This window comes from Callorhinus ursinus, unplaced genomic scaffold (genome assembly GCF_003265705.2).
Source record: "Callorhinus ursinus isolate GAN/ISIS: 27379988/994484 unplaced genomic scaffold, GSC_fseal_2.0 scaffold50, whole genome shotgun sequence".
Lineage (NCBI taxonomy): Eukaryota > Metazoa > Chordata > Mammalia > Carnivora > Otariidae > Callorhinus > Callorhinus ursinus.
This window is the reverse complement of record NW_027397112.1, coordinates 9,700,476-9,718,816: the sequence shown is the minus strand read 5'-3', so window position 1 is coordinate 9,718,816 and position 18,341 is coordinate 9,700,476. Positions and strand designations below refer to the sequence as shown.

Sequence of the window (18,341 nt, the reverse complement as noted above, 5' to 3'; positions counted from 1 at the left end):
TTTCTTTCTTTCTTTCTTTCTTTCTTTCTTTCTTTCTTTCTTTCTTTTTCTTTCTTCTTTTCCTTCCTTCCTTCCTTCTTTATTACAAGTAAGATTATAATGAAAATTTCCCTCTCCCCTTTGGCATAGCTTTTTCTGCATTCCCAAAAGTGGAATTAGTGGGCTAAGAGTTATGAACATTTTAAAGAATCATGATAGTTGTTGCCAAACCACTTTCCAATAAGGTAATTCCAGTTAACACTGTAACCAGCATCCAGGCCTATTGAGAATTGAATTAACTCATCAGCACAAGAAATTTTTTTCATATTGTGTCTTTATTGGTTTTTTTCTTACATCTCCATCCCTTTCTAAGGAGGAAAGATTGATGTCAACAACCTGAACACAGTTCTGGGGAACATGGGGATCAAGCTCAAAAATAAGGAACTTAAAAGTGTGATACAAAATCAACCTATGGATGGTGAGCATTGTAAAAAATTGTTTTGCCTTTTTGGGGGAGAGCTTAGAATCTTGGGATCATATGTAAGAATTTCTTTTTTTTTTAAGATTTTATTTATTTATTTGACAGAGAGAGATAGCAAGAGAGGGAACACAAGCAGGGGGAGTAGGAGAGGGAGAAGCAGGCTTCCTACCGAGCAGGAGCCCGATGTGGGACTCGATCCCAGGACCCTGGGATCATGACCTGAGCCGAAGGCAGATGCTTAACGACTGAGCCACCCAGCCGCCCCCATATGTAAGAATTTCTAAAACTAGATGGATTTGAGGAGTTTAAGATATTTTTAAGATTCATGGAGAAGAACTTGGTCTTAAAGTAAAAAGAAATCCTGTCTTTTTTCACCTCAGTTCATCTGAAATTATCACCCTAATCAACAGTGATTACTGCTGAGAGGATATTCACAGCTGATAGCATGCCAGAGAGTGGTAGAGAGAAACAAATATGGGGGCAGTGGGGGAAATGAATGAATACCTAACCAAGAGAGCCTGAAATAACTGAGAGAAAAATATCCATAATAGGAACTAGTAGAACATCATTAATATTTCCTCAAATATCCAATAAGCCCATGTCACCACCATTTTGAGATAGATACAGGAGCTGAAACACTTGAGAAGCCTTATTGCGAATAGATGGAAGATGTGAAGCCCCTTGCTTAGTATCTGTGCTAGATGTAAGGTTCACCAAAAACAAACAAAACAAAATGAATTGACCTTTATGGATGATATCTTTTGCCATGCTCATAAGAAAGTACTGAAGACCTAAGAACTGAAGATAATACATTTGTCATAGTCAGACCCTGTGTTCAAGGGACATGGGCCAAATGCCACTGTCCTTCTTACTAATAAGGAACCAAGCACTCAAACCAGGAAATATAGATTTAAGGTGAACACAAAGTATTTAATAGAATATATGGACTTTCATTGGGCCCTACATCACAACTTTCCTGTCTTGTGTCATTGTCTGAATTTTTTTTTTGTCTTACAGCTGATGGAAATGTTTCTCTGAAAAAAGTGATGAGTGATGTGACAGCAGTTACAGGCAAGTTAAAAGTTATCAATAAGATTAAAATTCTAATTCTTTAATGACATTTTCCCATCTTGTCTTTTCAATGAACACATAAATCCATAAGCATAGTACTAATTTCCATGATTCCCCCTCAACAAAATAACTAGAATATTTCCAATATAATTGCATCAACACATGGTTGCTTCCCTATCCCTTTACCATGCCTCCCCACTTTTTGAGATAACACTCTCCTGAATTTTATATTGCCTATTCTTCTAAAAAATCGTAATTTTATTACCTGTATAACAGCATAATCTTTCATTTTGTTTCATTTGCCTCTATAAAAATGCTTTTGTAAGTGATGTGCAGTGTTCCCTAACCCTAATAATGTGAGAAATATATTTAAAAAAGCAAGAAATCATTGTCCAAAAAGTCAGGATCATGATAACCTTCTACAGAGAGATTGTGGATAGGGATTGGAAAAGACTATGAGAGACCCCCAGAGTGTTATCAGTGTTCTATTTCTCACATAAATGTTGGTTACAAGGGTGTTGTTACAAGTGCTTGTGTCTAATTGTCCAGAGTCAGTTTTTGGGTTACCCATATTAAAAATTTTTTCTCATTTCTCCATAACAAGTCCTATATCCTCTAAAATACTTATCAATAATAATGCTTCTGATCTTCACCACTGAAAAAACTGAAAATCTGTATCAAGGATAAACTACTGGCCACACACCAAATCTAGTCCTTTGACCCTTTTAAAAAATAAAATTTTATTGGAACACGGTCATATTCTTCATTTATGTATTATTAATGGCTGCTTTTGTGCTGTAATAGCAGAGTTGAGTAGCTGCAACAGAGGATCTATATCCTGCAAATTCTAAAATATTTACTATCTGGCTCTTTACAGAAAAAGTTTGCTAATCCTTGATCTAGATTATCACAATAATAGTTGAAGTAAAAATTAGGATATTGGCTAAATAATCTAATAATTTTAGGAAAAGTGGAGAGCGATATTAGGTTAATCTTTACATTCTAATTTACAAAACAATTGCCTAAATCCACAGTTTACTGAGACTTATGCTGTCTTAGCCCCAATGTTATGAAAGTGCATCTTTCCCTAGGATCAAGGGAATAAGTTCTAATTCTCCGCCTGCCCTTTACTCCACTGGGCAGGTCTTACTATACCTTTGTTTTGTATCTAGCAGCCAGGGATGGTGATGTATAAATGTGGACAATTTTATTTCATATTTTTGAATACTTAGATAATTAGAATACTTGAATACTTAATAATACTTAGATACTTAAATAATATTATCAACTTTACTTGCCATTTCTCTTTTTTAAAGGAGAAAAAGTTAATGTCAAAGATCTGAAAAATATTTTGGAAGACATTGGGATAGAGTTCACACCTAAAGAATACCTGGAACTGGTAAAAAATCTTCAAGTTGATGGTAAGCATTTCAAATACTATTAGAGTTTTCAAGGGAGGTTGGTCCTGTGTGTTTAAGACAACTTAAAAAAAAAAGCTGTATTTATTACATATGCTAATTTTAAAACAACAACAAAAAGAATGTCTAAGAAATTTTAGCATCGCCTTGTTCTTCCTTTGGAAAGTGTAATTTGGTTCTTTCTTTGGGAATCAGCAACTCTGTTTTCTTGGATCCTGCCTTTGGATGTAAAATTTTCAGCTATATTGTTGTTGCCTTCAAAACTAAAAGTTAAGCTGAGAGATGTAAGGAAAAGTAAGGGCGGGAGGAGTACAAAGGAGTAGGAGAAAGAAGGAAAAGTCAAAGAAAGTGAAAGAAAGATGTGTTCATATTCCATTGTGTCATTTGCCACCAATTACTGGCTTTGCACTTGGTCAGACACAGCACTCTGTAAGTTTTCTCATTCTATGGTTGCAGATTCATTGGAGGGTAAAAATCAAAGTTATCTCTAAGACAAATCATTTAAAAGTATCTTTATGAAATGATACATTTGTTCTGTCTCTTTAAATAGCTATATCACTTTATCTGTGATGGCAATTTTGCCTTTTCTTACAGATTATGGAAATGTATACAAAAATAGATTGCTAGATGGTGTGAAATCTTTCAATCGTAAGTAACATAATGAAAAGAAAGATAAAGAAGATTCTCCTGCGTCGTATTTGTAGTATCATTTAGCTGTTCTCTTGTGGATCTTACCACCTCTTATCTGAACTGATTTTGCTATTTTGAATAGAGCTGCCTTGTTCAAAATCTTTCATTTTGCTGCTTAGTGAGTTTGGTTTTTGTCAAATTTAGTTTAAGAGCATATTTAAATCTGGGTCCACATAGAAAATGTGAGGTAAAGAATTGGCAGTTGTTCAAGGCATTTCAGTGACTTGAAGAACTAAACTGAGCATTTATGCCCCACCTACCAGAAAAAAATTTTCAGTTTGTGTCTCTCCCATTGCAATTCACTGGATAATGAATTTGTACTTTGTAGGATTGTCCTCAAGACCAAGGAAGAGGTTACAATTCTAATTTCATTTTGTCCACCTTTGTGGACACTTGAATGTGTTGTGTCATTGATATTTTTGCTGCTAGCCATGGTGTGTGGGGATTCATTGAAATTTTCTCCTTCAGGAAAATCATTAAATTTCTCTTGTGTGCCTGATTCTTTCTTTAGGTGGGAAGTTTGATGTCAGTAACCTGGAAGACATTTTAGAAAACATGAAAATCAAGCTCCCAGATGAGAAGCTTAAAGATTTGTCACAAAACCTACCAACTGATGGTGAGCATCATAGATATTAGAGACCTTTTAAGGGAGATTTAGATTTATAAGCTTACATCTGAGAATTCCTGGAACTAGATCTGTTTGGATGCTAATATGACTTTTTAAGTCTTTTTAACTCTTTAAACATAAAAGAGTATTTTGATTCAGTGTATTTTCTTTAGTCTCAAGGTGCATGGTACATGTGCTAGAGTGAGTTATAGGTGATAAATATGTACTTGAAAGAAGCTGAAAGAGGGCATATTACCCGCAGAGAACAGGTTGCTAATTTCAGATTAACTACATGATTTAAATCTTTTAAAAGTCTTGTCACCCAAATACCATATGATTTTTACATATGTGGAATTTAAGGAACAAAACAGATGAACACAGAGGAAAAAAAGAGAGGGAAACCGTAAAACAGACTCTTAACTATAGAAAACAAACTGAGGGTTGATGGAGGGAAATGAACAGGAGGATGGGTTAAATGGGCGATGGGTATGAAGGAGGGCACTTGTTGTGATGAGCACTGGATGTTGTATTAAGGTGATGAATCACTAAATTCTACACCTGAAACTAGTATTATACAGTATGTTAACTACCTGGAATTTAAATAAAAACTTGAAAAAGATTAAAAAAAAAAAAAAGTCTCGTCACCCAACTATACATTCCTGTTGGGAGGAGGTAATCAAAAGAGTGTGACTACTGGTTGACCCTAGAGCCGGACACAGGCAACCCGAGGCTCCTCGCTTCCTCCCCTGTCCCCAGAATATACGCTCTGCCCACCATTCTTACAGTGGGAGCCATGTTCAAGGATGCAGTCTTGAGGGAGCAATGCGTTTTGAAGGCATCTGGACAGTGTACAAGACTGAACCCAGTTAAGGCCTCTATAACTTTTAAGATTCAGGAGGGTAGATGCAGAGATCTACTCTTCATCTGGCCACCCAGGAGAAGCTGTGTATGTAAGTTCCCTTGCTTCTTAAATCTGCCATCTGCCAATCTGGAGTGCTCGGCCTCATTCTTTGGTCTCTCTCTGCCCTCTGTTTATGGGGCCAGTTTTAGATTGCACCCAGGAAGCTTTCAAGGCTGTGAACCAACAGTTCCTCTATACATTTGTAATATTCCAACTTCCTGATCCCTTCACCCTGTGTTTCGGCAACAGCTTACGTTATTCCTTCCTGGCCTACCCTAGGAACTTTTAAACAGCAATGTTTTACCTTCTCTTTAAATAGCCTTCTAGGGCGCCTGGGTGGCTCAGTTGGTTAAGCAACTGCCTTCGGCTCAGGTCATGATCCCGGAGTCCCGGGATCGAGTCCCACATCGGGCTCCCTGTTCGGCGAGGAGCCTGCTTCTCCCTCTGGCCCTCACCCCTCTCATGTACTCTCTCTCTCATTCTCGCTCTCTCAAATAAATAAATAAATCTTTAAAAAAAATTAAAATAAAATAAAAAATAAAATAGCCTTCTAGGGCGCCTGGGTGGCTCAGATGGTTAAGCGTCTGCCTTCGGCTCAGGTCATGATCTCAGGGTCCTGGGATCGAGTCCCGCATCGGGCTCCCTGCTCCTTGGGAGCCTGCTTCTCCCTCTGCTTCTCTCTCTCTCTCTCCCCATCTCTCATGAATAAATAAATAAAATCTTACAAAAACATAAAAATAAAATAAAATAGCCTTCTAGGGGTGCCTGGGTGGCTCAGTCGTTAAGCGTCTGCCTTGGGTCATGATCCTGGAGTCCTGGGATCGAGCCCCGCATCGGGCTCCCTGCTCAGTGGGAAGCCTGCTTCTCCCTCTCCCCCTCCCCCTGCTTCTGTTCCCTCTCTCTCTGTGTCTCTCTCTGTCAGGTAACTAAAATCTTTTAAAAAAATAATAAAATAAAATAAAAATAAAAAATAAAATAGCCTTCTAGAAGGGGCACCTGGGTGGCTCAGATGGTTAAGCATCTGCCTTCTGCTCAGGTCATGATCTCCAGGTCCTGAGGTTGAGCCCCACATCTGGCTCCCTGCTCAGCGGGGAGTCTGCCTCTCCCTCTGCCTTTCCCCTTGCTCATGCTCTCTCTCTCTCTCTCTCTCTCTCTGTCTCAAATGAATAAATAAAATCTTAAATAAATAAATAAATAAATAAATAAATAAATAAATAAATAAATAAAATAGCTTTCTAGGAATAACGGGCTGGCTCAGTCAGATGAGCATGCAATTCTTGATATCAGAGTTGTAAGTTTGAGCCCCACATTGGGTGTAGAGATTACATAACATACATATATTAAAAAATAGCCTTCTAGGGGTGCCTGGGTGGCTCAGCCAGTTAAGCATCCGACTCTTGGTTTTGGCTCAGGTCATGATCTCAGGGTCTTGGGATGGAGCCCCACATTGGAATCTGTGCTGGGCACAGAGTATGCTTGTCCCTCCCCCTCCCCCTGCTTGAACTGTCTTTCTCTCTCTCTCTCTCTCTCTCTCAAGTAAATAAATAAGAACTTTTTAAAAAACAGCAATTCTAATTTTCTTACTCTAATTACCAAGGCATATACTCCTCATATTCATCAAAAATACCAGTGCCTGCATTTCTACATTAATGTTGCTTCATATCTTTTATAGGTTATTTTTTTAAGATTTTATTTATTTATTTGACAGAGAGATATAGAGAGAGCACAGGTAGGCAGAGCAGCAGGCAAAGAGAGAGGGAGAAGCAGGTTCCCCACTGAGCAGGGAGCCCAATGTGGGGCTCGATCCCAGGACCCTGGGATCATGACCTGAGCCAAAGGCAGATGCTTAACCGACTGAGCCACCTAGGCGCCCCCTTCATATCTTTTAATACTATCTCATATTCTTTTACCTCAGCAAAATATTATTAGAGCAATGTTTTATAAATCCAATATTCATTCAGATTTACCCACTTTTGCCTTTTCTTTGCTATTCATTCTTTCTTCTACTTCAGACCTTTCATTTGGGATAACTTTTCTTCTGCTTGAAGTAATTTCCTTTATTTAGGATCCCTAGTGACAAATAATGATTTGTGGGGGGTTTTGACATAAAACATCTTTATTTTACCCTTATTTTTGAAAGATATTTTCTCTGGGTTTAAAATTCTAGGTGGATATTTATTTTTGTTCAGCTCATTAAAGTTATCATTCCACTATCTTCTTCTTTATAATGTTGCTGATGAGAAGTCAGCTGTGAATCTATTGGTCTTTAGAGAATAATCTTTCTTTTCTTTTAAAACATTTCTCTTTAGTTCTGAAGTCTCACTACAATGTGGAAAATAGGAATGGATTTCTTTCCACTTATTCTCCCTGGGGTTCTCTGGGACTCTTGAGTCTGAGAATTGGACTCTTTCATCAGATCTGGAAAATTCTCAGCTGCTGTCTCTTCCAATATTGTCTCTATCGCATAGTCCTTTTTTTTCTGTAGACTTCCAATTAAATGTATATTAAACCTTTTTCCTCCATCCTCTGTGACACTTAACCCCTCTTCAATATTTTCTGTATTTTTCTTCCTGTGGGTCATTCTGGATGGTTTTGCATCCAGTACACTCACTCTTCAGCTGTGTCTTGTCTGCCATTGCATCTAGCTATTTACCTCTTGATTTCATTTCCTGTATTCCTGTTGTTTATATCCTTTTTTGTATTTTGTCATGTATTCTTTTGTTTTTTTATTCTCAATTTCCAGAAATTCAGCTTTGTTCTCTTTCAAATCTAGTGGCTCATGTTTTTTAGTTTTCTGCAGATATTTTCAAATTTACATAGTTATCTTATAATCTTGGTCTCATAATTCCAATTAATAAATTGTGGGTTTTTCTTTCCTCTCTTTTATTTCTTCTGATTCTCATTTACAGTGTCCTTATTTCCCTGTGTGTTTGGTTATTTCCTATATGCTGTTCAATGTCACTGAAAAATTACCGTGAGAATTCTTTGATACCTAAAATGAAATGCATTCCTCCAGAAAGGATTTCCTTTACTTCCTATTCACTTGAGTTTACTACCTGTCAGAGACATTTCAATTATGACATTTCATTACTAACCACTCATAAGTTTTCATGTTATAATTTCCTTTACTCAGCTCTGCTAAATTAGTTACCACTACCTTACTTGCTTTCTAATTTCTAAATATTTGTGAAGTTTCTTGTTCACTGGTATCTCCTCTCCTATATTGTTGTTATTTTTTTGTGTGAGTGATTATATTTTTATTACTTTCATTTTATTGAAGCTTCCAAGAAGAAGAGGAAATAAATACTTGTGGATAGTAAAATAAAAGGTTTGAAACATTACCCTAGCCAACAAATTGATCAAACTACTTTTTTTTTTCTGAGAAAAGAAACTAAATAACTGAAATCCAGACTGAGATCTCCAATTAAAAATTGAGAGGTGAGAAGCTATTGGGTTTAATCCTCAGGCTAGAGGGCATTATGTACATATGGAGCAAAGATAAGCATTTATAAACCCAGATCAAATAAATAGTACTCTGCTTCCCTCAATGATTCCCATTATCATTATATACATAATTAGCTATTATCCCCTTGCTGTTGATCCTGTGAAATCAGCACAAATTTTCCTTGTTAGAATAAAAAATAAAAGAGATTTCTGAAAATGTGTCCTGATAGAGAGGCTGAAAGAAAGATCAAAAGTGTCTTCTTACTTAGGCTTAGTGAAATAAGTAATAAATAAATGAAGGCTCTGTGAGGACAGGAGCCACGTCTGTGTTGCTCACTGCTATATCCCCCAGTGCCTAGCACATGTATGCCTATATTTGATACTCTATAAATATTTGTTGAATGAATGAGAAATTGAATTAATTAATATGTTTATTTAGCCACTATTCAAGGCTTTCAACGAGGACTTTCCAGTTATGGTAATCAATAGGTGTTAACTAATAGTTCACTGGAAGTTTGTATAAAATGACCTTGTGCTGTCCATGTAGCACAAGCCCCCAAGGGGCAAATCTGTAAACTCAGTGTATGGAGAGGGCATACTGGAAACTACCCCAAAGGAAAAATGGGATTCCATAGTAATAAATCGCATATTTTTTGGTAAGAAAATGCTAATAATATGCATAATTTCTAAGTTGGGGGTGTTGCCCTAAAATATACTGCATCTACAATCCTGGAAAAATATCCTAATATAAGAGCTTAATTCTATTATTCTAACATGTTCCATTTCACTGTTTAATTTTAAAGTGTTTAGTATTACTGTGTGCAAAGCATTATGCTACTTATTGGGCTAGGATGTCTAGGTGGATACAGAATACATACATTATTTTCATTTATTTTATTTTTTTTTAAGATTTGTTATTTATTTATTTGACAGAGAGAGACACAGCAAGAGAGGGAACACAGGCAGGGGGAGTGGGAGGGAGAAGCAGGCTTCCCGCTGAGGAGGGAGCCTGATGCAGGGCTCTATCCCAGGACCCTGGGATCACGACCCGAGCTGAAGGCAGATGCTCAACAACTGAGCCACCCAGGTGCCCCCATTCTTTTCATTTAAAGGCACTCATAATCTTTGAGTATGGAATGAACATATCTAGTAGAAAAAAATTCAAAAAACTAAGCTAACTTGGCAGTGTCAGTACTGGAGAATGTTAAATAGGGAAATAGCTAGACTTAAAATTCCAAGTGGAAGATTTTGCTCTTGTTCTGGGAATCTGGTATAGTAGGTGGTATAAAGTGAAGAGAACAAGCCTGAGGAGGGAGATGTTACATGGTGTGTAGAGGCTGAGATATTAAAAGAAAACAGAATAAATAATGAAATTAATAGTTAACATTTTTAGAGAGTAGTTTTCTGTTTATCTGCATATGTGTTTTCAACAACAAATCATAAAGAAAAAATTAATTATTTTGTTCTATTTAACAATCTTTCTCAATCAGTGCACAATTTTATCTGTCTGAATTGTGGCTTATTTTTTAGCTTCTGGGATGGCTGATCTGCATAAACTGCTAAAGGAAATTAAGAAATTCACAGGTAAGCAAGATGTTTTGTGAAAAGATGTAAAACTAAAATGCAAATACTTCACATTCACATACATATTTAAGATTGTGTTTTCTTATTCTGTCGTTGACCTTTAACTTCTAGCTCTTTAATGATTAAAGTTTGATCCTAATGACATGAAGATTACATTGGATTATTTATGTTCCAGCAAAAATATTGTGGTGCTCTCTCTATATAACAAGTTCTATATTCTCTGAAACTTCATTTTTATTTTGTGATTCAGTCCAATGGGCAACACACCTGTTCATTCACTTAAAATATTTAACTAACATTTACTGTAACCCAGTAAATTTTAAGGTGAAACTTTGACAGGGATACAGATAACGTGGGCAGTGAAGATAATCTATCTCACAAGTCAGGCAGAGCGAAGAGTAACAGATTTTTGTAATGATAGTACAATTTAGATTAGGTAGCTGCCTATACATAACTTAGATCACTTTGCCTCCTATGTATTCCTTGACTATGATCTGGGTTAACGCCTCTGAGGTCATTAAGAGCATTAGAAATAAGTATTTTATTCAGAACTCAAGAAATAACTTCTGATAACTGTAGATAACCCTGTGCAGGCTTAGACACTTCATCATTTGGGTTCAGTAGGCAGGCAATTCTCATCTGTTACCATTTCTATCTTTTAAAGGAGGAAAAGTTGAAGCCAAGGACATACACAAAACACTGGGAAACATGGGGATAGAGCTTACAGATAGAGAGCTCTGGGGGCTGTTGAAAACGTTGCCAGTTACTGGTAGGTATTTTATATACCACTGTGTATGTATGTATGGAGTATCTCTGTGCTAGTGTAAACTTCGATGTGAGAGCATCTAAAGAATGGACCCATCTGGTCTAAAAGGCAAAAAGATCAACCTTTAGTTGTAAAGAAATTATGACTTCGACATTTAGGTTTATAGTTTTGAGAGGCCATGATATCTTCAAACCTCTGTCCTGCCATTAGGAGTATCATTACTCTGGGGCACCTGGCTGGCTCAGTTGGTAGAACATATGACTCTTGATCTCAGGGTTGTAATTTTGAGCCCCTCACTGTGTGTAGAGATTACTTAAAAAATAAAGTCTTCAAAAAAAAAAAGAGTATCAGTACTCTGAGGTTAATGAAGCTTAATCAGGACAAAGAGAAAAAGAAGGCTAAATTTTAGTAGGTAGTAGAGGACAGAAAAGGAGAAATCAGAGTGGGGAAAAAAGTATCTGTTTCAATGTAGAAGAATGGTCAGACTGTGCACATTAAGAATTTTCTCTTCATCTTATTTTTTTTCTTATGGAGAGGTATGTGGGCCTAGGAAATGTGGGCATAGAACTTAAGAAATTTTTAAAGTATATATTTATGAAATTATGCTCTTCCTATTCTTTTTTTGACTGTCCATATAACCTTTTTTCTTAAATGTGTCTTATTTCACAGCTGATGGAAAGGTAGAGAAAAATACATTGCTCGATTATATAAAAGCTTTTCCTGGTAAGTGAGAATCTCAATAAAAAGGCAAGTAAAACTAAGATCTGCAGACTTTACCTTAACTTTTAAAAGCCCTTATCATTATACAATAATTAATTTATTGATTTTATTATCCCATTAGCCGTAGATCTACTTTAGATGCAGCTACATCCAATGTGATAATTTATAGTTCTCTGACACTGAAAAGGTTTCAAAATCTATTTGCTATCCAGAGCTCTAGTTATTGTCTAACATAATTAATGAGGTTCACCATATATATATATATTATATATATAGTTCATAATATAAAAAGGTAGCATATGGAATTATTATATAAATACAATTACCTATAATTTATATAACATATGATTTTTTTCTAAATACATCTTTCCTGCAAACTGTATAAAGGACCCCTGAGATGAGAATGGCAGAATATATTCTATTCCTGGCTTCCACAATAAATCTCTATTGTGGAATGTGTTGAACATGTCCCACATGTAGCCCTACACAGTTTTTTTTTTTTTATTTAATGTGCTATGGCTTTGTTCCATTGGTGTGTGAATATAGCCAGTATTTTTCTTGGATATCAGTTCCTATATTTTATCCCTATTCCTTCTTCCCTGAGGTGGAAGGTGTCGTACCTCTAAAATAGAAAGCATCCTGGAAAACTTGGGTTATGAGCTGGAGGATGAGGAACTTGAGGACCTGTGTAACCATCTGCCAACTGATGGTGAGCATGTTGTTGTGCCTTTAGGGAGAGCGAGCTCCTCTAATAAAACTTCCAAAGGTATTCATATGAAAAAAGGTATTAACTCAGATCATTAGTGTTTAAATCAGAAATCAGTAATCTGTTAAAATAGTGACTCCCCCCTGCAGGACTAAATTCCTAGATGCCAATGAGAGATTGACAGACCCAAGAAGCAGGTGGAGAAATGAAACAAAGGAAAGTTAAAGAAGAAATTTTACAATCAGGGGGAAAAAAAAAAGTCAAAATCCCTTAAATCACCCTAAATTTGAACTAGACTAAAAGAAAGAATATATAATGGCAGAAAAGACAAGTAATCACTTCCCCAAATCTTTACTTGTCTTGAAGAGTCTCTTCAAGAGGGAGATATTTTTCATTGGTCCTGTTTATTTCTGGGACTTTCTCTAACATTGTATGGATACACCTGCTTTACACTTCTTGCTCCGTCTTCTGGCAGAATTCTTAAGCATGTACGTCTTCTCTGCTTCTTAACAACACATCAGGCTGGCTGTTGAAAGAAAACCTCTCTTTTGTTTTCCAAAAGGTTGAGCTACAGCTCAAGTTTGTGGTTTCTCCCTTGCCCACAGACTCTGGAGTGTTTTCTGAGGGCACTCCCTGTTTACTCTCACCACCACATTCACGAGCGTGCACAGGGCGCTTGCTGCAGAGTTGAGGGTGGGTGGGGGTTTAGCACTATGGGTGTTGGAGGTGCCAATAGGCCAATAGGCCAATAGGCCAGGTGTGGAGTTCTTCAAATGAGGTTGTTCCAGCAGTTCATGGACAAACTTCCCTACTGAGTCCTGAAGGCCATCAGCAGAAACCACATTGTTTAATGCTCTTTAGTATTATCTGCCTATTCCTGATCTCATCCTTTCCCCCAGTCACAGAGGCCTCACCTCAACACTTTGGACGCTTCTCAGCAGTATTACACACAACTGGGGTAATTAGGAAGTCACTCACAGCTCTCCCTCCCCACCCCCCATCCTGGGGAGAGATTGTCACCAGCTAGCGCAGCCCTGCACTGTGTTGCCTTGGGGGTGGGGCAGCACTGGCAGGATTCCTTTTACCCTCTCCAGTGCATCCAAACTCATATTGTTTTGCTCCAGTGGAGTGCTGGAATCTCTCCTCAGGAAAGCTGGACCTCCACAAAGCCCTCTCACTGTGAGTGTCACCACTCTCCTGGATTTCCCAACCACAGCTGAGGGGGCTGCAGCTGCTTCTGCAGCCTGTAGTACAGTCCATCTCATTGTTACCTAAGACCCACATGGGCAAATTCCTACCAGGTTCCTTGGCATATGGTGCTGGATCCCACAATGCCCACAGAGATACTTTTGTTCATGGATGGTTGCTGAATTTAGTTGTTAAAAAGGGGGACAAAAAGGAGGGATGTCTTATGCTGCCATAATGCTGACATCATTCCTCAATAATTACGAAGTAATAAATGCCTGCTATATACCACAAACAATACTTGGCACTTGAAATATGTTATCAATAGTCCTCACAACAACTCTGAAAAGTAGATTGTTATCTTAGTTTCCCTGATGTGGAAATTGAGGGTCAATCATGGAAGTTAATTGACTTGCTCAAATCCACATAGCTGCTAAGTGGCAGAGTGCAGGTGTCGGCCCTAAAGAAGCCTATATAGGTTTATATAATTTCAAACGTTTGCCCTTTCTACTAAATAATACTGCCTCGTCGGGGTGCCTGGGTGGCTCAGTCGTTAAGCGTCTGCCTTCGGCTCAGGTCATGATCCCAGGGTCCTGGGATCGAGTCCCACATCGGGCTCCCTGCTCGGCGGGAAGCCTGCTTCTCCCTCTGACCCTCTCCCCTGCTTGTGTTCCCGCTCTACTGTCTCTCTCTCTCTCTGTCAAATAAAAAAATAAAATCTTTAAAAAAATAAAAATAAAAAAATAATAATAATAATAATAATACTGCCTCGTATAAGAGAGGTAAGCAGGGCTTCAAAGACTATGATATGAATGATACCCTCAGGGAGCTGGGTGATACGACCCTAGAAATGAGGACTTTCAACCAGTAATTACACAAATTAAATGAGGGATTCAGAAAAGATTAGAAATCTTGGTGGCTGTGGAATTGGAAGCATGAAGAATGTGCTGAGTAAAGGTTGCACATGGAAGTAGCCACCTACAATATTTTAGATAGGTGAACACATTGATATTACAATATACATTGCTTTTAAATCCTGTGATAATAAGGTGGCCAAACATCATAATACTCCTGGATTCTAAAGTAGAACAAGCCAAATGGAAAACAGGTCCAGCAATGCTTTTAAAACTTCCTAGCACTGCTGGTATTTACCCAAAGAATACAAAAACACTCATTTGAAGGGATACATGCACTGCCATATTTATTGCAGCATTATCAACAGCCAAATTATGAAAAGAGCCCAAATGTCCATCGACTGATGAATGGATAAAGATAAGGTATATAAATACAATGGAATATTACTCAGCCATAAAAAAGAATGAAATCTTGCCATTTGCAACGACATGGATGGAGCTAGAGAGAATTTTGCTAAGCGAAATAAATCAGTCAGAGAGAGACCAATACCATATGATTTCACTCATGTGCAATTGAAGAAACAAACAATCGTGGGGGAAGAAAGGAGAGAGGAAAACCAAGAAACTCTTAAGTATAGAGAACAAACTGATGGTCACCAAAGGGGAGGTAGGTGGTGGGATGGGTCAAATCGGTGATGGGGATGAAGGAGGGCACTTGTGATGAGCACTGGATGATGTATGAAAGTGTTGAATCAATAAATTTTATACCTGAAACTAAAAAACAAACAATCAATAACTTCCTAGCACTGCTATGTATAGAATTTGGTATTTTATACTACAATTTCTTCTTCTGTGTTATATATTTATCGTATTTAGAATTTGATTCTTCAATTCCATGCTTATCTGGGATACATTTATAGAACAAATTGGGATAAGTTTCTAAATTTCAATGTTTCATTCTACAATATAAAGTTTCTATGATGTTTCCTGGATCTGATTCATTATGGCTGGGTCTCATTTGTACATTATCTTACAGATGAAAAGGTTAAGCTGAATACGCTCATGAAAAATGTAGAGCCGTTCAGAGGTGAGTGAAAGCTGATAGGAAAAAGTCATTATAAATAGCAATATTCTCATGCTTTTTTGTTATACTTTTAAACACTTTATTCCTATAATACTGACATTATTATTCTTCTTGGTATATTAATGGTGTCTTTTATACAATAATCCAGATTGGTTTTGGGCTGTATGCTTTTTGAGCAAAACTACTGAATTTTTATGTCTTAGTAAAATATCCTGCGTTCTCTGAAATTTTTTTCACTTTCCATTGTTTGAACAGCCAAAAATCTATGTTACCACAATAATTGGCATGATAAAACATTGGTATAAATCTTTTTTCTGAATAACTTATCACATAGGCAAATAAAAAGTAATATAGATGCCATCTTTATAGAATTATTTATATAGTCATTTATATAAGTGGTTCTGGTCTCTTATACAATTCCCATTTCAGAGTGTTCATTTATCCCACATTTATTAGAGCATTCAAAAGGTATTTTTTTCCTCTCTAGAATTATGAGGTTTAGTTCTGTTTTTGACATTTCCTTAGAGTCTTGACTCAGCACTTTTATCAACCCTGGTCTCAATTCTGCAATTAAACCTAGATGAAACTCATAATTTAGAATCATTCATAACTCTTAAGTTTTTCATCAGTCATAATTTCTATCTTTTCAAAGGAATCAAGATTCATTTTGATGAAGTAGGTGATGTTTTGAAAAACATAGGGATAGAACTCACACCTAAGGAACTCTGGAAGCTGCGAAAAACTCTGCCAATTACTTGTGAGCATTTCTGATACTGCTGTGGCCTTTAGGAGAATGTAGTTTGAGTGTCATATATTGTTGAGGCAGGTGGGGAATCATTAAACATTCATTAAGTATATATTTATAGTCAATATATTTATCGAGCTCTTCTTAGGTTATGAGATTAAAGACAAAAATCCTTGCCCTCATGGAGGCTATTATAAGGGATGGAGCTAATTCTATTAGGATTTAGCTTGGGAACTTCATAAAGAAATTAAGATTTTTAAATTGATCAATTTTAGTTTAAGATATTGACTTTGAAATGTCTGACAGTCCTAACGCATAGAGAAAAAGAAGTAGGGGGGAAAGAGGAAGTCATGTAAAAAATGTCAAATCAAAAAGATGTTTCAGAACAGTAAAAGAGATAAATATAAAACCTTACTCTATTCCTTCCCTTTATTCTTAAAACCAAGGAGGAGAAGGATGTGTGGATAAGAAATTAGATAAATTTGTAAGGCCAATCAGGTGACATTATTGTCTTTATGAAATAGTCTCGGAGCATCTGGGTGGTTCAGTTGGTTAAGTGTCCAACTTGGTTTCGGCTAGGGTCATGACCTTGGGGTCCTGGCATGGAGCCCAGTGTGGGGCTCTGTGCTCAGAGGGGAGTCTGCTTCCTCCCCCCCCCCCCCCACCCCCCCCCATGCACTCTCTCTCTCTAAAAAAAAAAAAAAAACTTTAAAAAAAAAAGAAATAGTCTATACTCTTGTTATGAATTTCTGTGTCACTTTCTCCATGACATCAATTATGACTTCTCTTATAGCTGATGGAAAGGTGTATTGCAGTCGGTTGCTAGATGGTTTAAAGACTTTTCAAGGTGAGTGATAAGCATAATAAGAAGCCAAGTAAAAATGAGACCTTTTAAGTTTTATGTTTCCTTTTGGAAATCCCTTTATTTTTTTTTACATTTATTTTTTTAATTTAATTTTATTTTATTATGTGATGTTAGTCACCATACAGTACATCATTAGTTTTTGATGTAGGAAATCCCTTTAATTGCTTAATGATAATGATAGCTACTTTCTCTTGATCATAATGCCAGGCACTGTTCTAAATACATCTAGCAACCCATTTAATTATCACAAAAGTCCTAAGAGATATGTACTTATATTAGCACCATTTTACAGATGGGAGATACTGATTCACTTGCCTAATAAGGTCACACAGTTTGAACACTGGAAGAGGATTTGAACCCATATTCCTAACCACTCTGTTATATTTAACAGTTAAGTTATTAACCTTTTTCATTCCCCTTTATGACTTACAACTCAAGTTCAATAACCAGTAAATTTGTAGAAGTAATTTACAGTTATAATGATTTCAAACTCAGAAGCCAGAATTATGGCTGTTATTTCTGACATATTCCCCCATTATGAATAATAAGTGAAGAATGAGTAATTGACCTCACTTATTTTCTTTGCTTTAGATGTCTATAACAAATTTTAACAGAGTATCTTATAACGTATGTAAGGGATATGTTCTTTTCTTCACATTCCCCAGCCCTGCCCCCTGCCACCTTAGTTTTGTGTTTTCCTTGAACATTTGCATTTCTCCCTCCCATTAGGGTTTGGTGCATAGACTTAACTAGAATTCTTTTAATTTTAGGCATAATTCCACATTTTTATTTCCTCTTTCTTTCTTAAGGTGGGAAAATTTTAGAGAATAAAATAGAAAACATTCTGGAAAACTTGAACTATGACCTTAAAAAGAAAGAAATCCAAGATCTACGCAATCATCTGAAAACTGACAGTGAGTATTTCATTTACCACTTACACTTCCCGTCAGAAAAATCTTTGAAATCTTCTCATGAAATCTGGGTACTCTTATTCAACTTCACTTAGAAAGTTAGAAGTACTTATAGAGTTTTAATCCTCGAGGATGAGAAATATGACTTCTGGTTATTATTCCCAGTATTGTCAGAGGATCAATAGGGCACTGGTAGATTTAAACTTAGCTAGGAAAAACAAAACAGCACTTCAGAGGAAAACAACAGGAGTTATTGAAATAGATATCAGAAAAGGTCAGAAATGGACAAAACCAAATGAGGAGGTAGCAAAGGTTTAGAATTTCTTGGTA

General features: G+C 36.7%; 1 protein-coding gene across 6 annotated transcripts in view; it reads left to right on the top strand.

Annotated features, from left to right (window-relative positions):
• EFCAB3 (EF-hand calcium binding domain 3) overlaps nt 1–18,341 on the top strand; it is a 306,183-nt gene that overhangs the window by 168,090 nt on the left and 119,752 nt on the right. For all 6 annotated transcript variants that reach the window (XM_073883095.1, XM_073883094.1, XM_073883093.1 and 3 more), the window contains 13 exons: nt 353–457; nt 1,478–1,531; nt 2,848–2,952; nt 3,544–3,597; nt 4,151–4,255; nt 10,122–10,175; nt 10,840–10,944; nt 11,611–11,664; nt 12,266–12,370; nt 15,443–15,493; nt 16,143–16,247; nt 17,029–17,082; nt 17,910–18,014. In XM_073883095.1, the coding sequence (XP_073739196.1) occupies nt 353–457; nt 1,478–1,531; nt 2,848–2,952; nt 3,544–3,597; nt 4,151–4,255; nt 10,122–10,175; nt 10,840–10,944; nt 11,611–11,664; nt 12,266–12,370; nt 15,443–15,493; nt 16,143–16,247; nt 17,029–17,082; nt 17,910–18,014 (1,056 nt within the window). The remainder of the gene's footprint in view (nt 1–352; nt 458–1,477; nt 1,532–2,847; nt 2,953–3,543; nt 3,598–4,150; nt 4,256–10,121; nt 10,176–10,839; nt 10,945–11,610; nt 11,665–12,265; nt 12,371–15,442; nt 15,494–16,142; nt 16,248–17,028; nt 17,083–17,909; nt 18,015–18,341) is intronic.